Raw genomic sequence first — 26,353 nt, 5'->3', positions numbered from 1 at the left:
TACCACAGCGTCATAGTAGCGTAAGGCAGCCAGCAGCAAGCGAACACCGTGACGATGGTGACCGTCATCCGGAGCGTCCTTCGCCTCGCTCGAGCCAGCGGCCTTTGGTCTGATCTTCGCAACATCACTCTGCTGTGGTCCGAGTGATGATATTTTTCTAAAAAGTAAATTATAAATTTTACTGTGAAATAGTATCTATGGTCGTCAATTGATATTGCTAGCAACGGGAAGCTTGATGATAATAGATATCCTCACTTAAGAATTACTTATTAAGAATCAAAAATTATGTGAATGAAGATGCTTCCAGACGCTTAGACAAACCATTGTGCTATTTTACACAGCTAATTTATGTTTTGGATTAGCAAAGCTTCACATAAAGACATTGGCACATTAATCTTTAAACAGGTTGCAGACTGAAAGCTATACTGATACGATTTATTAACTCGCTATTTTTCATACCTCAATAAATTGAATACCTAATAACAACTAGGATTGCATTCCGCATAGATGCACGGATGCACAGAACCATGAAAAGTTACGACAACTATGCGAGCTGAGATAAACTAACGTAACTACTGATCCGCAACCTACTTTATGCTCCATAATAGTTCAACATAAGTATCAATGTTCCTATATTCCAATGAGTAAAAAAGATACACATTATATCGTGTTCCACGGGAAACAAGTTCATATCATTCAGCATTTCTAGGATTTTAATATTTTTACTGTTTTTTTGATAACTTGATTTTGATGATTGAAACTTTGGCATTAGAATCAACACCAAATCAAGAAAAATCTCACTAAATTTAACCCATCAACCGGGAGTAGACCCCTGACCAGCAGTTGCAAACTGCTGGTCAGGGGTCTACTCCCGGATTGAGAGAGGTGTTAGGCCTTGAGTCCTATTGATTATAACCTTATGCATTATGTGGAATATAGTTAATTATAAAGTGAATAAGAAATAATCAACAAAAATAAAAGTCTAATGAAAGCTATTCCAACTTTTATAGGTCGGAACTCCGGATTAAATCTATGCGTCTTCCTAAACATGCTTGTCTCAAAGACTGAACACGCAAAATATTTTTAACGTCTTGTTTTGTCCTTAGTTCGCGTGTTGTTGACAGCAAAGAAGTGCTTTATCCTGTCTTTAATATGTAGATCAAAATAGGTCAGAGAAAGCTCTTTGAGGGGCTCATTCCCGGGATTGTCCCGTACATTCTTAGGTCAAGTGTTTTAGTCAAATAAGTATATACATAATCAAGCTACGCTCTACATGTTCTGTTTTCTGAACTCACATGTTTTTACTACGGATTATATTCAGCCCTCAGGCAATGAATTCTAATATCATGAAATATTAACATACAATATTCGATGGTAATAGCCGGAACTACTACAAATATTTTGTTGTCTCTAAAACCTACGTACGAAAAAATATTACCAAAATTTAACTTACCTGAATTTTGTTTTGAATTCTTGGATATTTCGTAAAAAATACAAACATAGCACACTGATATTATCATCAGCGGTAGGAAGTAAACAGCGCATAAACAAAACACATTATAAGCTAATTCCTGGTGTTGGTTAGCGAATGCTTCAAATGAGACACATTGCTGGAAATCCGGCACTTTCGGATGATTCATCACACGGAACACTAGACTCTGAAACAATGGAGATAAGGTTGAAATTAGAAGAGATGATAGGCAGAATCTACAAAGACCATTATTCAAAGAATATTGAGAGTGGAGAGGAGGAAATGAGATGGAAAAGTTAATAAGTTCCAACTTTATGTTTATGAATTTCGTAAGTTTTGTTGTTGTAAGGATAAATGGTGCTATTTCGAGGAACATCCCATTGAATTCTGGAAATAATCTCAAAGTTATACTTTCATGTGATAAGTGGGTTATAATTTAATAACCTACAATTACTTCAAGTAAACCATATTTTACAATCTTAGCAATTAAGTTATTTAGTCATACTGATAGTGGTGGGTATAATATTGGTTTAAGCTTAAGGTGCATGGAATTTCTAGCTCTAATACTGCGTAAGATTGATTCAATGTTTTTAGGTGTGAAGGTTTAATCCTCCGAAATCCCAGATTAGCAATTTATTTTGCGTAACTGTACAATTATTGTAAATTCAAAAATAAATCTGTACATCTGTCCCATGATTGAACATATTGAAAAAAGCAAGATCTTTTTATCAAAATTTATTTAATTTTAAGTAGATCTTCAAATACAAAAAAAAAAGTCCATTTTATCGTATTATTTGCAGTTCAACAGTTTTATCAATATTACTTGTTAACTACAAATTGAAAAGAAATTGGCGCTGAACTAGATGAACGGTATTTTTTAGATTTCGTTTGAATAAAGTTTAGTCAATTTTAATGAAATCTTGTCTTACTCTCTTTAAGGAACGTTAAAAAAGGATAACAATTTATTACGAAGTACGAACGCTTTATTATTTTATAAGTACATACACAAATATGAAACGTAGTGCACAGCGGCAACTTTATCCCCTACGGCATGAACCGTCAATAGTATAACTATTGGACATTCGAATGACGTAATATAATAATATGTATATTGTGAAAGTTATACGTCCTAGCTTCAAATATGTACAAATTTAGACAGACTCTTTTCTTCTCATCTATGCTCTCTTCTCTCATATTTGAAGCATAAAATATGACTAAAATAAGATACATCCTACTCGTAGAACCGTTTAGAGGTATATAAGCTTAGCGATATCATACTCATATCCAAGGAACATTATATCACATTGACAAATATTTGCTTCCTTTCCCTGACTTAAATGCCTCCCATACCAGATATTAATAAAATTTGAACTATGTACGCGATCTTATTGGGTTCATATTGCGTAATTAATTTAAGATGTTATATGACGCAATATTAAATCGGAATTCCTATTACATTTCGCCAAATATTTTAATATTGCAAAATTAATAAGGCATATACCGAAAATGTACATAGCCTATGGCTTTTTATAAGAAATATAGATTAAAAACATTCCCGCCCTGATCAGGGCTTCTAGGTGGCCTCAACGTCTTAGACACTGATTCGGATAATAAATATATGAAAAAGAGAAAAAGAAATACGACCTATAATACTACCTTGCCCAACACCTATAAAAACGTTAGATAAAAAAACCATTTACTAATTTGATCACCTTTATTTGTAAAGAAGTAGGCCCTTTTGGGCTACACAATATGTGAATGTAATAATAAGTTAAATTACCTCATTCTATTGTAATATTTTTCTATACAGAACCGAATCAAAAGCCAATCACAATAAAAATACTTAACATTTTATTCAAAATACGTCTGACAATTAGACAACCTAGATTAAGACAGAGACGTGACTAAGATTTCTTGAAATTAAGTAACGAAATTACCAAGAATCAAATCTTAAGCTTAGAATTATTTGATCTGTTAAATGAAAATATATCACTAGAATTTCTCACATTAAGTAATTAGATGATTCAATGAAATATCGCTCATGTAATCTAAGGCTAATGACGGCTAATTTTTATCTATCCAATTATGGATAATTTATTGAAAATGTTATTTGAGCTGCGATTCATAAGCTGTGATAGTCATTACACATACTTCACTTACTGCACAATACATTAGAAAAAAAAATAGGGATTTTGAATAGACAAATGAACAAATCTACCTAAAATCTCAAAAAAATTGTCCAAGCACCCATAATTATATCGTCGGTACGTTTCTTACTCTTAGAAAACTACGATTAAAATATGTACAAAACGTGAGACATTTTTTTTATTCCTTCAAGTTTTTAATTTTTATATTAGATGTTTTGATTTGAAGGAAATAAAAGGTGTTTTGCCTTATCTGCTTACTGTCCTTCTACGAATTCCTTTATTTAAAAAAATAATACAAAAATAACAACAATTATTAATTTTAGCTATAATCAACCTATTTCTCTGAAAATTCTTCTCAGTTAAGCTTATTACTATTTCGTCTTGTTCATTATAAATGTTGTCCTTCTAGAAAGTCATCAAACTCATTTTATTGTTTGAAAACGAACAGGTAAAATTGTTTACTCAGAAAGTTTAACCCAAAAATTTAAAGGGGTCATATTTTTAATTTGGTTTTCAATGTCAATGAACTCTCTGAAATATTGGCACGTGGATCAGCGAAATGTATAATGGTGACTAAGAAAATAATTGAACCGTCGGTTATTTGTCAGTCTATTTATAACTTAATTAAGGTTATGAATCAATTGAAGTATTTATAATTGCTATGCTAAAATTGGCAATTCATACTCAAATAATTAATTGATACCTAAGTGTGCTACAATTTGGGTCACTAAAGCTGTGTTAAAACTTCCTCTAGGAATCGCTTTATTGGCAAAAACCGTATCAAAATCAGTTCCATAGATTTCGCATTTACCACGAACAGACAGACAAGGCCAGAGGACTATGTAGTAGACTATCGACAGTCACTGGGCATTTTAGTTTCTGACACTCGGACCGTACGTGTCTAGTAAAGACTACTAGCGAATCTGGACGTTGACATGACTACCGCACGTAATATCCTTAAAACAATTATGCTAGAACAAAGCCTTTCATAGTAGGCTTAGATATTTGAATATTCAACATTGTTGGAAAGATGTTCTGAGAATCGGACACTATTTTTTACCGACTCTGAATAATTAGATAGACCCTGCAAGTTTGACGCAGTGGTTAACGTAGTCACCTCGCCGCAGTAACCGTAGCGCCGCGTGTGTTGGGTTCGAATACCACCAGGGACCAATTTAATCTTTGTGTGATGAGGATGTATATGAATGGCCGTGTGTGAGTTGTCCTATGATATTTATCTATCTTTATTTTTATTCTTTCTAGGTTTTTTATTTTTACGTTTCCACCAAAACGTTTTTCAAGAAAACAGTTTTAAACAAGTACACTTACTCAAGTTAACCTAATACATTATTAATAAAGCTTTCTGTAAAACGTCACCACAATCAACTTTAAACGCAAAAAGGTTCCTTCCGTGATGGAATGGACATCGTGACGTCACCGAAAAACAACCTCAAAGCCTCAAGCATATTTAATGCCCTTTTATTTACGCTTTTGCAGAACATTTTAGTATTCAGTTATGTCTCTTCATAAATCAGCCTGTTTTTGCGTGGAAGCGGAAAAAGGTCTTCCGAGTTTGAAAAATGTTCTGTGTACAGTTATTAAATTTTCACGCTTTTAATTCCTTTTAATGGTCTCCGTGTAATTTCATGGATATGTGGATCGTGACAGACTTTTATAAGCTTTTATTTGATTAACATTGTTTGTTCGTATGTGACTGTTTGTAAATTTACGGTAGAATTTTAAAGACTTCCCTTTGTCGTGTTAAACTAAAATTGTGCATTCGTATTGACAACGCTCCAGCTCGATATAGTTGACCTGTTAGCTTTGTTTTAAGCAAGCTGTATTGTTTATCAAAGTGTCATTGTTGTTCAGACTGTCCAAAGGCCGTTGACATGGGGTAACGATGTGTCATAGGGCGCGTTCCCGCTATGTCGTGACGGCAGATAATCGTGAAGTTTTAAATGTTGTGGCTTATATTATGTTTAAATGGAGGTGTTCGATTTGCATATAGAACGACACGATTTACTGTCGTCTACGGCATTTTTGCAGTGACGACAGATTTTCGTGACAGTGGGGACGGGATACGACAGTCACTAAGCGATAAAAATGTTTGACGACAAATATCGTTATAATGGGAACAGCTAGAGACGACGGTCGAACGATAAATTAATCGTTACGACATAGTGGGAACGCGCCCTTACTTGACAACAACAAGGAGACGTCAAATACCACTATGAGGCAATCTACAGGATATCCTCGCTAAATTAGCTTAACTTATGTTTTCTTCCTGTGGAAATAGAAGCTTGAAGTGTTTCTTATATTGTATCGATATGAATACCAATACACATCATAACTTTTGAACTTTCGCGTTGCATCCTTAATGTATATTAGAATAGAATACGGGAATTAACGCGAACACGCATTTTAAGGTAAAATGCCTTACGTTTCGGCGCAGGTTGCATGCGACCACGGCGAGTGCAACCTGCGCCGAAACATTAGGCATTTTAAGGTTAAATGCGTGTTCGCGTTAATTCCCGTATTCTTTTGTATACCAATACACATATTGAGACATTTATGTTTATGACAGTAAACATATTTTCAGCCACTTCGAACACTATTTCAATTGTATTGTGATCAAGATCTTATTCAATTCATAAATAAATAAAGCTTTGCTTAAATGTGTATTGATCCGTCACAAACAGCTCATTTATCAAAAGTTGTTGATGTCAACGATATTTACGTATTTAAAATGTTCTTTCGAAAATATATCATCAACATTTTATTTATTACCTTTGCAAAAAGCACAACCTTTTACGATATTAACTACATTACAACTAATGTGAATAGGTTATGTTTGCTTTCTAAACCTTAATAGGTATTAAACACATTAATGTTAATCATTTTAAAATACTGTTATTATTTTAATTGCTAATTATTTTCAAAATGCTGAATGCAAATTTTCATTTACATAATTCGTTTTATTGTCGCACTGAATTTTATCTACCCACTTTAGCAATCATTTAAAAGGTAACTATAATTTATCTCAATTATCAAACATTTGAAATCTAAAAAGTTTTAAAATACAATGATTTTAAATCAAATATTTGTAAGCAGTTAAGTGTATATTGCAATCATTTCAAAGTGATTGAAATGAAGGATGAATTATTATTTGAAAGTTAATATTATTATTTTAAGACCTTGTCCAGGAGGGGCGAACTCACCGCGAATCGATTCACTTTTTATCATACACATTATACTTTTGTGCTCACCCGTCGGTAAACGATCTGTGAGTTAAGCAAAGTTTGGCGCATTCATTCCTTAGATGGGTGACCGTTCAGCGGTAATTGAAATGAGCATCTCATCTTTGGAGGGCGCGTAAAGCGTCGGTCCCGGTTGATGTTAGTTAAGAAAGCAGTCCTCCAACCATGCCTAAGGCCTTCGGCCGGCTTAAAAAATGTAAAAAGTAGTAGAGAAAAAATATCGTAAAACTGCTCATTCACAGAAACAAACACAAGTGAATATAATAATTTCATTTTCTTTCAAGTACGAGAAGTTTCAAGAACTGTTCCTTTGAAGTTTTATATGCATCAAATGAATTTTACGCCGAGTCGGCGCCAAAGTTGGGCTTTTCATACATTTTGAAAGGTTTGCGTCTCATTATTACACGAACTTTCTAGTTAGATTCACAGACGTTCCGGTTTGAACTACATCAAGTGCTTAGATTTAACTAGTCTGTAATTTTCTAACGCACTGCACATTTTAGCTATGGGTAAAGAATAAACAAGTATAGTTGATAAAGAACTGTTCAAATAGTTTACTTGTCAAAGAGGCGATAAGCATACCAACTGTATAAGCGACCTTTTGACCAACAAACTTTTCGTATTCCAACATGAGAGTTGGGTTAGTTGTTTGGTAATTTGCAATTATTTTGCACAATCAACTTAAACTAACAGAAATATTGCACAATGTAAATCCATAATGGTCTATAATATTTGGCAATACACCATGCAATAAGTATTATTGATCGTCGTGACTCAAACACGATGCATCGCGACGCAATATGACAAGATACAAAGACCTGTCGCGTTTCGTCGCAGTCTGCTTCATAGAACTGAAGTAAGGTCAGCATTATTTGTACTGCGTTCGCTTTCAGCGCTTTCACAGTCGCATCTCTTTCATCTCGGCTTGCAGTCAGCCTTAGAATATATGACAGAATATGAACACAAAGTTTAAACATACTCGTTTTGAGTCAGGCCTTTTCTTTTACCAATATTATTTTTAGGGTTTCGTACCCAAAAGGTAAAGTAAGGCCCTATTACAGAAACTTTGCTGTTTGTCTGTCTGTCTGTCACCAGATAGTATCTCAGGAACCGTAACAAAGGAAGTCGATATTTTCACAGAAGATGTATTTTTATTGATGCTATAACAACAAAAACTAAAATACAGAATCAGACCATTTTTATTAGGGCGCCCTTGTAAAATACCTTTTTTTTTTTTTTTTTTTTTTTTTCGTCAGGAAAACCCGTTGGAGTCGATTAAAACGACCCACCGGCTAGGTCCCCGCTGCACTGGGACTGCGCAAACGGGGTATGTGGTCCGCCGTAGAGCCCACTAAAAACCTGACGAGTGTCCAACCGCTTCCGCAAAGACGTGCGCCGGGATAACCGCTATGAGCTAGTACCGCAAGACGCACGCCATGCGCGGCTCGCCCCCCTGTAGGAGGGGCCCTACCCTGGGTGATGCCGCCTGGGGCCCTTGTAAAATACCTACCTTTTTATAAACAATGGTAAGGAACATTCCGTGTGCGAGTCCGACTCACACTTAGTCGGTTTTTTTAATTTAATTTCTTTTAAGCTACATATTATTATATTTACATAATGAGTAGGCTTAAATATAATTCCAGTCCTTTATTTTTTGATATGATGCCACAAAGCTCAGTATTTCTCATTACTTAAATCTGCATTTATCCAGCTTATACACCGCTTAAACAAAACACCTTGCTTACCATTTTATTAAACAAATTACAATAAATAAATAATTCAAATTTTTAGGCAGTGATGAAAAGACATGAGCTGTAAAAATATTTGTTATGAAAGAATGAACCCTAAATCTAGCTAAATAAATCTATTTTTTATATGCGAGTAAATTGAAGGAACACTTAAATTAATGAGGGTTTGAGTGTATAATGAAAAGTTGTCATCCACAGACGGCAAAACAGCCTTAAGTGTCTCCAGCCTTGACAATAATACCTTAATTTACTTTCCAATAGGCGGGTTTAATTGAGAAAACCAACGTTTATATCAACAAACCCAAAATGATGTCCTGCTAAAGATAAACGAATCGGAAAATTTCAAGATTGTTTTCTTTGGCGTGAAAAAGTATTTGTATCTGGGTCAATGATCCAAAAGATTCACGCCTTTGCTTAAAAACATTTTTTTATGCGGTATTAATACTGACATATGAAAGCCTGACAGCTGAATGAATTGTTGACTAATTAGACTTCATTTTTAAAAAACAGTAGGTTCAAATCCTACACATGAACTAACGAAGTAAATCCTTACGTTAACGTGAACTTAGTTAGAGTCGTTAACAGGGCCATTTCTATATCGTATCACCACAATCTTCTAAAAACTTTTTTAAGAATGGACTCTTGTAAATCAGTAAATATATTAGGTCGGGGAAAAAGACTTTTCGCATTATAGTATGAATGAACTTGTAACAAAATCTCTTTGGCTTCAAGAATCACAAATGAGTACACGGTTCAGTAGGTTTCTTTCAGTGAGCTCGTGGGGTACCCAAATATCAAGCCTTTTTGTGTAGAGAAAAGATTTTATTACAAGTTCATACATAGTATAATGCGAAAAGACTTTTCTTCGACCTAATATTCATTCACATGCATCGAATAGTATACAAGCAATTTGAATATATTAATTTTGTATCGAACAATAAAACCTTTCAGCCAAACAGACTGAGAGTATCTCTATAGCATAGACGTTTCACAAACGATTGCTCTCAACTATTACTCATAGCGTTTGTTTAGACATCGTGAGATTGGAACTATTTATTCCGTGACAGTTTTCCGATCACGGTATTTCTTTTAAATCTTTGACATTACAGTTTCTGAACAAGTTATATATTTTATTTTAACCTTCGCCAGTTGTTATTTTTATATGTTTTAAGTTACTCTTCATGTGTCTGTAGTTGACTAAAACTACCTACACAAAACCAATCTAGTTATTTTCATATGTTTAAATATGCATTTAATTTTAAATTTCATATGATAATAACCAGCATAGCAACATTTACGAGAAACTTTAATTAAATAAAATTAAGGCTAATTTTAAAAAGAGCCTATAATAATACTTGGACCCGCAACTTTAATAACTTCAAACCAAGCATTGAGTTTCGTTTGGCAATTTCGCCGAAAACAGAGAAAATTGCATTATTTGTATTAGTATGGATCATTTAAGGCAGTATGCTGGTTATTCCTTTAAAGTATTTATTTAAAAATAAACGAGAAAACACACTGTTATAACCCCAAACACCGTATTTTACGAATCGTTTTTGTGATTGCCGTAGTTAAAATGTTATTTACATAAATCCCACGCGCAATTTTCTTTATAAAACAGTACTTTCGCGGTAGATAAAAATATTAAACATAATAGGTGTTTTTATAGACTTTAATAGCTTTTATAATCGGCCCGTTCGTTGTTCAGAAACTAGATTTAGGCATTATTTGCGCTGTTTCGAGTTTCGTGTTCAGACTGAACATACGTAAGCTTTTAGAATAATCTGTTGTAGAGTAAATTCCAGCTGCTATAATAGTGCTGAATTTAAATTATATTTCAACCAAATTGTTGAATATAAACTGCACATTCTGTTGAAAGTCAAAATCAAAATTTGAATAAAACTATTTAATTTTGTAATTGAATACTGATTAGCCTATAGTCTAATCTACAGCTGTAGTTTAACAACAAGTTTCATCAAATGTACAAAAATATATTGGAGAACTGTTTTGTAATACACTTTTATTTTAGATTAGCTGACTCGTGCGGCTCCTTTGAAGTGTAATATGGATAAAAAACAGATCTAAGAAAAAAGTACATTATATTATTTTGTACTATGTCTTCAGCAATCTCCTTGCTACATTTTAACAATATCAGTTTAGTAAAATAAGTATCTGTGAAATCGTTAATGGCAGACAGACTTCTGCATTAATTATATTATTATGGAAATATGGATGAAAAAGGTCAGATAGATCAACTACAGATCATTTATGACCTATTTTGAAAGTCATTGAACAATCATAAATATTATAATACTCTGTTCTAAACAGCTTTTATATGAATTATTAATTAGTCTACAAATATATAAACTAGTATTCAAATATTTACGAAATGTGGTTTGACTATGAAAATATAAAATATACTTTGAACTTATTATTACAAACAAAATGTCCTCTGCAACCTTCAGAGTTTCTTTAAGTAAATAAGACCGCAATACGTCAAAATAAGATATATGAAACAACAAATTAATAATTCTCGAAATATGCTCGCGATTTAATAGATAAAGTTAATACTTAGTTTAATTTGTTTTATAGTAAGAAGTCACCTGTGGTAGACTGCAAAGAAGGGCGACGAACCAAGCCATGTACAGCATCATTTTGCTTCTCTTTCTTGCTATTGCCAGCCGTAAGGGATAGAGGATGGCGAAGAATCTGAAACAAAAAATTAAAGTTACTGAATAGACACGTCACACGCATTGCAGCTTCAGGTAATAATTGAAATAGTTGACTATTTAAATAATTACCTGAAGCCACACACTCTCAAAAGAGGTGGATTTTTTCCACTTACTGCAATACTACAATCCAACAACTTAGTAGAGAGCCTTGGTATATTAGTACAATTGATAATTCTGTGTATTTTCAAAATAAAAAGGCTGTAAAAAACATGTCAGCTGCATAAGTACTCGTGTCACTGGTGGTCTATTTCAAAATTTTAATTACAAGACTCTCTCCTCTGTATAAAGTTGTTAGACTATACTTCTTGTTTCCTTTATTTTAATACGTTTTTTGACACATTATCCGACAGATAAGTTGTCTGACACGGGCTTTTACTATACAACAACTAAAAAAAAAGAGTTAAGTAAAGTAAAATACTTTTAAAACCAATTCTCAGTAGCAGTGAAAATTGTTGGCTATGTTCCCGCTAATGGCTATAATCTCACCCATTTATTACATGCCAGCAAATGATGTTGGCCTCAATGTGCCTCTTGAGAGAGAAAACAGGCATTAAGTTTTAAAAAACAAAAAGTCTGTACCTAAACATTGTGTGAAGATAAGAAATGCGTCACGTAGGTCTTTATTTCTGTTTTATCTAGCGACTAAGTGTGACTTCCCACAGATCTTTTCAACTTTTGATAAAAAGTACCTTATTTATTTTAAGCCTTACTCCTGCCTGCAATAACATTGTGTAATCTTTTTACAATTTTGGATTCCTTTGACTACGTCTTGTTGAAGGAAACTATCGATAATATTGCACAATACGAGTATAAATCTTAAACGGTCAGCAACACTGCAATACTTTATATTAATTGCCATCATTATTGCTCGTCTAAGGGTTCCCTAAAAATGATCCATTTAAACAGACCTACTTTTAAAGAGGCTTTGTTTTATACTATTTAGTTGATCTACATTGTCACATGCATTAACAGTAAAGTACTACATTGCGACCTACATTTGAATATAGGCCAGCCAGCAGTAATCCTAGTACGAGTACTGTAATGGAATCATTCCTAAAATAATGGGTACCGTGTGCACTGAGAGTTGTAGTTGTTTAACTAGTAGTGCGTTGTTTAACTCCAGTATAACTAAAATGGAGTAAGGTAACTAAATGGAAGGTTTCTGTGGAAATAATTTCATATTATAGTTACTGAACACATCTAGAGCTAGTGAGCTAGAATTTAGTAAATCAGAGAAGTGGTTTTCTACGACTATCGATAATTGACAACCGGCTAGCTGTAGCTGTTAAGTATCCAATGCGGGTGCCGTGGTCAAACTCTCAACAATTTATAATTAATTCGAAAAAAGGCATAACAATACTTCTTTACATTCCGACATTTAAAACATAAGCCCTTTTCGAAATTGCGCATTAATTAATAAATAACGCATTTTCAAGGCAAAAAGACATTTTGCATTTACAGACAACACACCCACCTTCACTGTCAATAACACGATGCCAAGAAATGCTTTCATATGTCGTTAGTTTATTGAATAAAAGTTTGTGAAGGTTCGCGGAAAACAGGAGAAGAAAAATATCATGTTAGTTGGCTGTATTCTGACGTAGTTCTTTGCAACTTTTTCTTTAGTTTGTAACTAGAGAACTGAAATAGACGTAACAGTGGATTTTCTATTTGCAATTCCCATTCATAATGTAAGAGCTTGTGTGACTTTTGCTGCAGTAAGTTTTGTCAGAATTCGTAATCGGAGACTGTATTATAGTGTAGCTGAGTGTTATTTTAACTTTGTATTGCATAGTTATATTATATTGTTATTTTTACTCACTGCTGGGCATGGGTACTTGGCCATGAGTCCACCACTCTGGCCAAGTGCGATTTGGGGACTTTGCATGCCCTCAAAAATGTATCAAAGAACTTTCAGGTATGCAAAGATTCATCACGATGTTTTTCGTCACCTTCCTTCATCTTTGAAAAGTCATTGATTTTGGGTTCGAACCATCGACCGGTTGCGTGGTAGGTGCCAGCTTATACAAATCGGCTTATGTACTCGTATTATTATTAAAGTTGTTTACTAATTAAAATTGCGGTAAAAATTTACTTCATTGACGAGCATTCCTATGGGCTCTCACGTCACGCCGACCACAAAAGCGTGACCTTTTATTATTCTACCCACATCGCAATTACAATAATTATGTCTTATTTTTCTCATTAAAATAACAATAAACTATTGTTCTTTTCATCGTAAATTAATTAATTCTCAGTAACCAGATGTTTGGAAACTTTGGGCTTTAATTGAATGTTAGGTAACCGAAGTCTCCAAGGATTCTATTAAGTTTAATTGTTAGGACTGACTCAGCTTTTCACTGTCTAAGTAATAGTCACGAATCATGAATTAAGTTATGACAGTGTTTTAAACTAATGGACTGGAAGCTGACAATCCATCAATACTCTTTGACATTATGGAATAGTGCTTTGTTATCTTCTTTCTTTCGCCAATTAAGCAATGTTTTAGTTCTACAAAGGTACTTGAAAATCGATGATGATTTAGCTAATCAGACAAGTCATCGCGGCAAATTTTAAAACTTAAATATCAAATTCCTAAACAAAATGTATACCTACTGAGTTTATCAAACACTAGCTGACCCGCGCAACTTCGCTTGCGTCACAAAAGAGAGAATGGGTCAAAATGTTCCCCATTTTTGTAACATTTCTTATTGCTACTCTGCTTCTATTGGTCGTACCGTGATGATATATAGCCTATAGCCTTCCTCAATAAATGGGCTATCTATCACTGAATGAATTTTTCAAATAGCACCAGTAGTTCCTGAGATTAGAGCGTTCAAACAAACAATCAAAAAAACAAACAAACTCTTCAGCTTTATAATATTAGTTTAGATTAGGTCAACAAAAGTACTATGTCAAGGGTTTGTTTGACGTCATTTGAATTCAGTTGAAAAATAAAATGAAATAAAATAGTTTTGATACAGACTATGAGTATAAATTAAATTTTCTGAATATTACGAGTGTCAAGTGGTTCTAAAACGACTCGTTGATATAGTTTAAACAATCAAAACTAAATTTAATCAAATATATGCAATTCACAGTAAAACAATTTGATATGCGAAATGTACTCGTATTTAAAAGCATATGAAATACTAGCGGCCACCCGCGACTTTGATTACATGGACTTTAGTTTTTCCGTTTTCACAATATGTTGTAGAAACGGGAAAACTGTTTTCTTAATGCTGATCATTCATGTAAAGAGTTTCTTACTTTTTACCTCCTTTGGGAAGGGAGGAAGAATTTTTGATTAAGCTCCTCTACACTTCCTTAGGATTTTTCACACGAGCATCACTTTATACGCTAATTAGATTCGGCTAGAAGTGGTCTATCAGTCTGTCAGTCGGTCAGTCACTTAGTAAGGGAAGAGTTTTATATTATGATATTGGTTTTGGACAACTCACAAGTTTTTTTCAACTCAACTAGTAGAATATTATTTTATGAAAACATTTTTGGGTGTTCAATTACTTACATAAAAGTTTATTGAAAAATGCTCTCGTATAGTTCCTATTTTTAGCACCCGCATTTAAAGTGACGCAATAACAATTGCCGAAGCGCAAACCATGTAGAATGGTTTTAAACCAACTGCGCATATTCCAGTTTGAACAAGACTTTAAAACTTTGTTTTAGAATGTAAACACACGGCGCAAAACTTTCCAGAATCTTCATATTTGATGAATTAGGATGTCAAAGTTTGACGGAATAATAAGGAAGACAAATCTTAATTAGACACTGTTGAGGCACATTGGTAGTATTTTAGTGATACATTAAGAGACTCTTGATTTCAAGACCTATGATTGATTTCCACGAGGCCATTGAGGCAACCATTGAGGCAGGTTAGATATGTAGTATATTCATTAGTTAGCTATTCTTAATGATATTCTATATTTAACGGCCCAGGAAATAGGTTTTAGCTCAAAAAAAAGTGTAGTTTCTTGAGGTCTTATTGGATACCTATTCTTTTGGTACAAAATTACACTTATTTTCATAGATTAGGTGATGACGATGTTTTCTGACCGATTATGGCCATTGAGACCAGCTCAACTCCAGTGGATGTGGGTAAAAATCCCTGTGACATAACACAAGACTAATTTAAGGTTCCGATGGTGTATTTTTACCATAAATAAAATAGTACGCAATTGTGTGAGGAATATTGAACGTATACAATATATCGTGCCTTTATAATTCAAGAATCCCTTGGGAACGGAAAAAATCGCGAGAAACGTGAACTATTCTGTCCTCAGCAAAAATGCGATCCCTATCATTCGCGACAACGATTTATTTCCTACGACTGCCTTTTCTTAGTTATTCGAAATGAGATGCAAACGGCGAAATCTACATACGGGTTTTTTGTATCAGCAGATCAATGAATCTTATTTGTGAAACGTTTCCGCTAAGACATTAGGAATATTTTTAGAATAGTTTAGTACGGAAGCTATTCATCTTTACTACGGTTCAAAAGTTTTAATGAGCTGTTTTTTTATTACTTTCCTTTTAATATTAATTTCTACTTCAACCACTTTGCAGTTCTCTCTCTCTCATTGTACGGTCAACCTAGTTTCAATTTTGTTCAAGCTGGGAGCGACATTTTACGTGCACTCCAAAGCACGTAGACGCCCAGTTCAAACACCACTATGCAGTGACTCGTCTATAGAATGACCGCGCCAACGTTTGCTTAACCCACATATCGTTTACCGAACGGTGAGCGCAACTGGCTATGAAATTGTGAATGAAATAAGGGAAGTTTGTAAGAATCGAAACATGTCTGGTTCTTTGGCCTCTGTGAACCCTATATGAAAAAAGCGTGATTTTATGCATCTATGTAAGTAGGTTATTTTACTTTATAATGTAACTCTTTCAGATATTATGTCTCGTATCTAGGCCACGCTTTAAATCCACAACGAAAAGTACTAATTACATTTCCAATATAGTATGATACAAAATTTTATTACGCCACATTCAATTATACCACAAAACATACAACAGTAGTTATAAAGCCCACAAAATAACTAAATAGCTTAAAAACTACTAACACAGATTGGCTTAACAGACTTTCAATCACGTCCCAAACTAAGCTTTCGCCATTTTTAGAACTACGTTCGTTATCCCTGGGTACATACAGGAATTATTTGGTAACATCGAAGGAGAGTTTTCGACATACGTTGTAATTTCAAATCTGCTTTGAGGTTTTAAAGACGAGAAGGGGATTAGAGCTAAAGAGATGTGATACAAACGAAATAGGACAGCTGGATTAACAGATGAGGCTGCTAATTATGTAATGCATTAGCTGTACCTCGCAGTTTTATTACTCGAATACTCAGATTATTTAATTAGTCATATTCTCTACAAAAGTGAGCAACGACCAGAGAGGCGATTTCCTATTATATCGCCTATTGACGACCGGCTAGGTATCGGGAACCTTTACATGAACCACTTCTGTAGCGCTACCATGAGTTGGTAACTATAGTCTCCCGGAGACACTGTAGTTCTCGTAAAACTCGAACAGCGCCTCTAGCGGATAGTTAAGGTACCAAAATTGCTACCATGGGTCGCCATATTTAATAACGTGTAGTTAAATTAAACAACAGTGAATGTAGATTGGCTTTGTCGTTCATTCTTTCCCTATTTGAGCCCACTGTTGTAGTTGCGTTCTCACGTTAACTACTCTAGTTTTTAACTACGCCAACTCATGGTAGGGCTACTGATCAGCGGCTGCGTCTCTAACGGCCGTAAGAACTATTTTTATGGTATATTTAAAATGTCAAACTCTCGATACTCCATGGTACAGTCTGTAGAAAATCGGGCTAGTTTAAAACATAAAAGCTTTTAAAGAAACGCAAATCAACTTCTGCAAATTAAAGGCGCAGGGACGCGATGGGTATGACTGTAGTATAAAAGTTACTATAAAAACAATTCATGTAACTTTCTTACGCACTAACCAAGCGAAAACTATTAGCTTAGTCTAAAAATGTCCGTATTTTCGTTCGAAGGCCGCTCCTTTCATAATATGACGGGAATAAGGACGATTCTTTTTATACACTACCACGTTTCCAATATATTTGAACCTAGGACCATTACTCTGGTTCGTATTATATGTATGAGATCGACGCGTGACGGGTTGGTATTATTAGAAGTGTTCTAATAATATGTCTGGGTCTTTTACATGATAAGCACATTGAGACGGTCGTTACTAGACTGAATTACTAAAGAGACCTCAAGGACCCTTTTCTTTTATACAATAACATGTCAGAAGGTCGTATTTTTACTTGTGTCAATTTTTGTCAGCAATATTTGCCACATATTGGTTTCTTCTACTGTGTTTGAGATAATACCAACTTTCAATAATATTGTCTCACTTACGTATCTATTGCATAAAAATAAAAAAACCACTTCTCCAAATTCATTTTCACAGCAGAACTGCTTAATGTGAGAAAATTTGAGAATAAAATTATATATTTTGGAAAAAGACATTTTAATGTATTTGGCTTCTTTAAATATTTATTTAGCCATCAGTCATACGTATTTGATTTTAAGAATCGACATTTCTGAGGGCACATAAAACGTTGTTCTAATTGCCACATATCTGGGGCTGGCTTAGCAGTCTCAAACAAGAACAACCTATGATCACAAAAAAAAACGTTACAAATTGCAAAAAAATGTCTGTGCTAATGTTTTAAATAAATAAAACGTAAGGGAATTATTTTTATTATGTTATATTTACTGTAGCAGACCGCTGGGCGACTTTTTGCTATTAGTTCCTGGCAAAATTAGTAAAAATACTTACATGCTTTCCGAAAATTTATCAGTTAGATATCTTTCCTAATACCTAATACCTTCATAAAAGGTTATTCATATCTCTACATACTAAGATTTCCAAATACGGGACAGGGCCTCTACAGGATATACATTTTTCATCTGCAAAACTAGATCCTATCAACCGTGTTCATATTTTCGAAAAACTCCCACTACTACCGCAGTATATCATGTCTTAACGTTGTGAATAAGTTGTTAACCTTAGCAAGTATAACCCGAATATATCCTTGACGTGAATTACTAAGATATATGTTCAATTTCCTTGTGACTTCGAGTGTGAACTAATCTCGACTTGTATGTAATTCCTTGATAATTGACTCCAAGCGACTCCAACGAATTAATGAATTTAATTATTTTAATCCCAACAGTCTCGTGACTTGCGAATACTGATTGAGGTTTAGATCTGAGACACGGGTTAAAAAAAAAACACAATTTTGTAGTGTATAAGATTACAAAAATACGATTTATTAACTCTAAAATTAGTCTCTGGATACAATGGGTCATATATGACGTAATACAACATCAAACAACTTTTGTAAAATGTGAGTGCAAAATGTTTAGTCTTACTTTCTAGAGTTTCACTTGGCATATTTGCTGAATGACATTCTTTAGGTAAGCGGTTTCGCGTCGAGGGTTTCATAGTTCCAAACACTGATAACAATTCGTTTAAACTTTGTCAAACTGTATCTGACTGGGACACAGCATTTAAATTTCTTAAAAAAATTGATTAAATTTCACAGTTAAAACTTTTTTTTAACAATATAATTTCTGCGGCTGAATACAAAATGCCAGTCATGTCATTTGCAATTGTGCATTCGGTTTTTAAACCAAATTATAAAGCCTGCTATTTTCAGAGACTGTAAAATAAAAATCGTTCTGTGCAACCAGCAATCACATTCAGATTACGGTAGATAGCTATGACGTAGTTTTTGATGAAAGATATTTATTTCCGTTTTTGTTTTTAATAAAAGTAATAAATACGGGGAAATCGAACTGCAATAAAGAAATCCTGTATGACAAAATGAATGGATGGGAATGAGGTAAGGGAAGTTTGTGCCGTACCAAGTGGCGTTCTTTGGTCTCTGCCTACCTCTAGGAGAAAAAGGCGTGATATTATGTATGTATTGAACCACCAACGACTTACTTTACCTCTTTGAGATTTTTATATTAGACTTTGATTAGAGCCTTCTACGATAGTCAATTGAACTGTTTAGAAATAAACATTCAATATAATACGGCCGGAGCGGAGTAGTCTAAACATACCCCTCCTACGCAAGTGAATTCTATTTACTTATTATTTACTTCGGTCATAGCTTTTAATTCAAACGTATGTTATTAATAGATCAAAAGTTATAAAATTAGCACATAACTCAATACCTATATGACGACTTTACGGCCACCATCGACCCAGTTAATAAATAGTTATGTATTGCTGAACTTTGCAAAGGCACCTTTTAATGACAGAATAGTTGCTGAAACCCAATCAAAAAGGTCAATAAGTTTGTAATCGAAGTCTATCGCCGTGGAGACGATATTAATTCACTCTACAACCAATTTTGTTCTTTATGAAATCTCTAGAGAATTTTTTGTAGTAATTGTGTAGCAATTAGAAATTTCGGTATTTTTATTGGGTACTTAATTTTCTATTTCTATAGTGTACATAAGATATTTGAGGATACGTAAAAGTGATTTAATTAGCATCAGATCGGTCACACTGGAAATCTATAGGGGAGGCCTATGGTCAGCAGACGACGTCCAATTGATGAGATGATGATGATGAAAAACACACTGCATACACAAACACATCATACACAAAACACCCTATATATTTAAATTAAAATCTCAACACCGTTTAATTTACCCTCATGGCTCTGGAGCCAACCTTATTAGCTAACCTTATTGGTGGAATCATTTTTGATCAGAAACTGGTTTCTGATAAAAAATGATTCCACTAATAAGGTTAGCTGCTGTAAGCGAAAATGAATCAAGTGAAATAAGGTACTCATACTTTATGTACTGTTGCGCGTCTCTGTAAACTCGGTACTGTCCAGTATCGAAAGTTTGACATTTAGAATGTACTGCCAAAATAGTACACACGACGCCCGTCAGAGGCGCTGATTAGATTTTCATACATTTTTTTTTCGATGACGAGCCGGTTGTCCATAGTCGATAGTATTAGACAATCGAGCTACTGATTTCAACTATAGATATAAACTATTACACGCAACGATATAGTGTTATTACACACTGAGCCAGTAGCGAAACCCACGTATTTTTGACGTGTGAGTATGCCGCCAGCAAATATCAATTATTACGATCACCACATTACGTGTCAAGCCCTTCGGCTCATACACACATACATACGTTTGTTCGAAAAGTGCCCGCTAGCTTAATGTGGTAGTAAATACTTGAGTTGTCTGAAATCCTGGAAACTATATGCTGACAACTTAGTAGAGAGCCTCGGGAAGGACTATTTATCTAGATTAAAATTAGTCATGCTATGTACGTATTACCGAAATAGAGTAGCTATATTATCAGCGTGCTGTTCTAATTTCTAAATTTAGTATACCTCCAAGGTTAATCTAGTATCAAAGATGTTCAAGCTACCCAACAGGCCTTTTGTCATGGCTAAACGAGTGTTATCTTAGTAGACAACAACTAACGTGTCAAATAAAAACCTCCGAAACACGGAGACGCTCAGATCAAATACCACTAAGCGGTCACCTATCTATAGAATGACCGCGCCGAGTATTGTTTAACACAGAAATCACTTACCGACTAGTAAGCGCAATTGGCTATGAGTGCCAGTACCTTTCATACAAGGCTCTTTACTAAGTTGTAGAACTATGTATTCAAACTTATTCCCTTACGTAATACACGATAACTATTAAAGCTTAAAGCGCCCATTTAGTTTCTGTTCTGAGGTGCAAACTTGATTTCAATATTGTATCACTAAGTTTACAGTAAGATTTGTACATATAACCTAAAGCCTTTGGGCTCCCACGCCGGTTCGATCTCTCAAGACATGATTACTTTCCAAAGATTTGCTCGTGTCTGAAATATATTGGAACCGGTGGTTAATACAACTTTATATTATGTTCTATATGTTAATATTATATTATATCAGACATGTATTTCATACAACTACATATATTGGCAACGGCTTTCAATCTCACCGGATTCAGCTGAATACCGTTTTACATGAAAAGACTGTCTATCGGACTTCCACAAACCCGTTATTTGGGCTATAACACGATACCCTTCGGTAAGACTGCTTTGTCAGACTATTAAGCTTCTGTCTATAGGTAGCAACTGTCAAAGATCTTTAAAAACACAGGCGGAACCTACAATTTAACGTGCCTTCCAAAACACGGAGGATCTCGGTATGCATAATTAGGTCACCCATCCTCTGACCAACCTCGGCAAGCGTAGCTTAACCTGGCAAATCGATCCGAGTGGTTGTTGTTCCTTAACCACGAGCTCCTCCTACGTATAAAATTTGATTTATTACTTACTTCTTTATTACCAGTAGTATGTTATAAACCGTCTCTAAGATTTGTTTCTCGTATACGTATGTTATAAATGAGTTCATTCATAACAACAAATAAAACCTATTGGACTTGAATGAATAGTTGTTTATTAGTATTACCGAAAGATTCCTAGAACCAATTCTCAGACCGAAATAAATATATACAGACATAATATTTATGAAATTACAAGTAAAAAATAGGTATATGCTCCCACGATTCGTCATAACCAATGAAATTCCCAAGTAATAGTGGACGAGCTTGCTATTAGCTGAACACGTTAGCAAACTCCAGGCCACTATTGGTAAATATTCTGACATAAATTAGAAAAGACCAATAGTTTTTTGCCCAACCTAAGCATCGAACCACAGAGACTCTGTTAAAACCGCGCAACTTTGTTGAAATAATAGACCTTCAATTACTGTTTACAGACATCTTGAGTGTGTTTGTGAAACCTTTTAACTCAATTATACGGATGACAATAAAAAGCAAATTCTTTAAACGTCGTGTTTTTTGCTTGAGATTTCCGTTCTATAAAGAGATACATTGTAATGGACTAACATTGTTTATCTTTTTAATTCTGTTGACATAAATAAGTATTTGTTGTCAGTGACTGGGGCTTTTCTGTCACGTTTTGTAGGACGGCTAAGACAGCTAAGAATAGACAATGTATAAACGATGTGTTTAACTTCTACAACTACACGAAAATTGAGGGTTTTCATTTCAGTTAAACACTTTTGTTCTTGTTTCTTCCCTTGCCCTGCAGTGGGACAGTAACGGGTTAATAAAACACATTAACGGTTTTTTTTTGGTGACTACTTTAGCTAAAAAATCGCATTATTTACTTTCATTTTTGTTACTGTAAAAATTCTTTAAATTGTAAAACGGCCGGGTTTGCTATTTTTCTGTACGCCTTCAGTAAAGACCAAAAAAATAGAAAGTAATGAATTCTTGGTAAAATCTTTGATATAAAACCTACATTTGATGAAACACCATTACGGTATTTTTCTCAACGCCTACAGGAAACAACAATTTCTTATAAAATACACGTCGGATAACATCTTCATCTTTATTACCGTCTCGAAAACCTCATTTGATTTTATGATGAACTTGAAATGTTTCAAGAACATTACCATATTTTCACAAGCGAAAATATTCTTGAAAAGTAATGTTACGTTTTTTGATTATTAAAATCTGGAAGTCAATATTTTGTTTACAGAATATACACGTGTACATTTACACGTGTTTTGGCTCGTGTCTCTGAAAGATTAAATCGACTCGTATGAATACACATTTTGAAGGAGCGATCGCATAACTTAAGACTGATATCGAATAACTGTCGTCAATTTTGTGGAACCGTACAGCTTTAAGCAAAGCGGAAATAATTCATTTGCTAACAGAATATTAGGAATTGGACAATAATTCTTAAAAGTCATACTTTATTGTGAAAATATTAGGTCAGGGAAAAAGTCTTTTCGCATAATACATAGTATGTATAAACTTATAATAAAATCTTTTCTCTATACAAAAAAGCTCGATATTTGGGTACCTCACGAGCTCACTGAAAGAAACCTAATGAACCGTGTACTCATTTGTGATTCTTGTAGCCAAAGAGATTTTATTACAAATTCATATAATGCGAAAAGACTTTTTCCCCAACCTAAATATCAAAAGATGGTTATAATTATAGTTTGATTAAAATATTGATTAAAAAGTTTCTCTCATTTGCTGAAGACATCTTCAAACTGTCTAATTGTTGTCTAAATATATTTCTGAAGGAAGAAAGCATTTTCAAATTGACGACCTCCGTGCCCCAGTGGTTAAGGTGGTCGCCACGCCACTACCCGTTTGACGGGAGGTCGTGGGTTCGATTCTTAAATTGAACTACACTGACTAAACATTTGTATTATCCACATTCTTTCTGGTCTGGTTGTACTTTGTATCCATCATTTTATGTTTGTAAGAGTCTCCGCGACACAACAGCAATTTAAAAATTTCATTTGTGTCGCGGGGACACAAGAGCAGGAGTTGTCTTTAAAAATATATCAAAGACTTTCTCTCAAAAACTAAGGCAATTAATTATCTTTTACTGTCAGCTATTCAATTTATTTTGAAACAAGTTTAGTTTCGTGTTAAGTCACGTATTAAATATTGTTTACTGAATTTATTTCAATCCGACTAAAAGTTAGTTTTTAGTCGGGCGATCGTATTTTCAATTTCAATACAGATTTAACGCTTAAATAATTTAAAATACGAGTATCATTGGGGTGACAGAATTGAGCTCTCTATTTAAAAAAAAACGATATTCTTTTATTTCAATGGGTCATCACACTGTGGGCCAACGATAAAGTAATTCTTATTTCTTTCGTCCTTTTGGGATAAGGATCAACCGTCCAATTATTAAAATCATATTACGCCAAAATAAAATCAACCCTTCGTTGTTTTATAACGTAAGCTTTTAATGTAAAATCTAAATAGTAAGATTAAGGAATTTTCTGTGACCTCTAGATCTATTAGGTATCTCTAAAAAGGTAAGAAAATCTGCATTTTTATAGCCCTTTACGCATCCCACTGCTAAACAAAGGCCTCTTATGAAAAATATAAATACTAGCAACAAAAAAATGTCTAACCAATGAAGTAAAAGTAAGTAATATTACCTATCAAGTGATATGCAGACCAGCACATTGGAAGACAGGTACAATCCAAACGCTCTTAGAACTAAGAAGAACTTGCAGGCAAGGTTGCCAGCCAGCCATGCGTTAGTTGTTCTCCAACCAATCTGAAACAAAAAAATACACATAATCAGTAAAACTTTAGTTTATTTTTTGGTTTATTAGCAGTGGTACAATATGATTGTTATTTGTATGACGAATATTATCCTTAGACTGTAACATACGATATTCGAAGCAGTGATAATAATGATGAATAAAAAAGAAAATCGCATGATCCGTTATTGTTACAGAAACAGGCTAATTAAGTAACCTATGTAGTAGCAAATGCCTTGCTACTTTCTGTAAAATGCCAGGAACTGCTAAAGTAGAACTTAATAATTTAACAAGACTAGGATAAACTCATAAAGTTATTGATGTTGACCGGCATTGATTACTTAAATCATTATTATAAATCTATATTATCTTGCAGAATACTATACAAGAACAGGTCCAATTTTTCCTTAGTGTACGTATGTGCATTCAAAATCCGTCAGTCCACAAATGTGTCGTCAACATCTTCCGGTAGTACATTGCGTGGGAGAGTAGCCTTTAGCTTTCTACAGAAATATATCAAATATAGCTGTATGAATAGCTCGCACGGCGGCGACAGTCTGCGGTTGACAGACTTAAATGCTGTAGAAGGTTAACAATGTAAAATCACTTTCAGCCAAAGATTTTTTTTTCAATCTATTACTTGGGCAACACGCAATACCTAGTGATTGTAAAACTGCTTGACGTTTATATACAGTAGGTAGTAATTTCAATGTTGTAGTTTTTCTTTTTTGTCGCGTGCAATATTAAAGGTTTTGTTAGGGGCAGCTGAAAATCAGTGCTGTGCTTAGCACAGCGTATACTGAGCTGTAGCCCTTTGTTGCACATAAATGTACTGACTAGTTATTAAGTTCTGTATTTGTGATGTTTCTTTATGTGTAACAAAAATAAATGGCTTTAATAAAATGTAACTGTGTATCACTGCAATGTTTACATAATTTTGGCCCTAACTGTAGATAAAATTACTCAAAAATAAAACAACGCAATAACGTTTTACCTTTTAAAAAAGCGTATTGCCAAAAAAACGTCACTTTTATTTCTTGATTAAAAAACGTAGTTTATCTCGTAACAGCCAGTGTATCTTGTAAGTGACAAATACTCCGTAAACCTATTTTCAAATCCATTACAATTCCATAAATGGGTTCTAAAATGTCCATTAACTTTTATTTCTTTTGACCGTACTTCAGACAATTTCAAGACAGGTAAGACTTTTAAGTAATTAAAGTAATTTTAGAGATACAGTCGCCATTTTAGGCAATTCAAGGACCGAGTTAATTTTCATTTAGTACCACGATTTAAAGTAACGATAAACAGTAATTGTAAATTGAATTGACTTAGCAGTAGTCTTGCAATACGAGAATATGACAATGGGAATTTTGAGCTAATATTATAAGGTAATTAGTATTTAAAGCCTCTAAGACGAAGCGTGGGGAGACCAAAGCTAAGGATAGTAACTAAACTGACAAGTATTTTTCTTGAAATAGACAGCATTATATTCTGGTATAATCTTAACAGATTACAAAACGAGGATATATAGGTATCGACAAGACTAAGTGCCAAAAAAAACATCATACAGGGCTTAAATATTGCAAAATGTTGTAGAACCCTTCTACTAAATAAAATTGTTTTTAATACTTTTTGACTAAGATATTATACTGATTAAGACTAAGCAATAATCATGTTAGCAGAAAACTTCTCGGTTACTAGAAAAAGGGTCTTCATTTCCATGAAATCTCTACTTGAGTTAAAAAGTCTGTTATTGGATTCTAAAAGAAATTTCTCACACTGGCAAGTTAATAAGTGTTTGCAAATGTGACCGTCAAATGGTGACCTTGT

The 26,353-nt window shown here is 34.0% G+C and overlaps 1 protein-coding gene across 1 annotated transcript in view; it reads right to left on the bottom strand.

Annotated features, from left to right (window-relative positions):
* The window catches only part of LOC142978876 (adipokinetic hormone/corazonin-related peptide receptor variant I-like), a 133,051-nt gene that overhangs the window by 48,904 nt on the left and 57,794 nt on the right, over positions 1–26,353 (bottom strand). The window contains exons 2-5 of the mRNA XM_076123481.1: positions 24,413–24,534; positions 11,230–11,335; positions 1,454–1,658; positions 4–157 (exon numbers count right to left, since the gene is read on the bottom strand). Of these exons, the coding sequence (XP_075979596.1) occupies positions 4–157; positions 1,454–1,658; positions 11,230–11,335; positions 24,413–24,534 (587 nt within the window). The remainder of the gene's footprint in view (positions 1–3; positions 158–1,453; positions 1,659–11,229; positions 11,336–24,412; positions 24,535–26,353) is intronic.

The sequence above is a fragment of the Anticarsia gemmatalis genome, chromosome 15, assembly GCF_050436995.1.
Source record: "Anticarsia gemmatalis isolate Benzon Research Colony breed Stoneville strain chromosome 15, ilAntGemm2 primary, whole genome shotgun sequence".
In the NCBI taxonomy this organism is placed as follows: domain Eukaryota; kingdom Metazoa; phylum Arthropoda; class Insecta; order Lepidoptera; family Erebidae; genus Anticarsia; species Anticarsia gemmatalis.
This window is presented reverse-complemented; position numbering and strand designations above follow the sequence as displayed.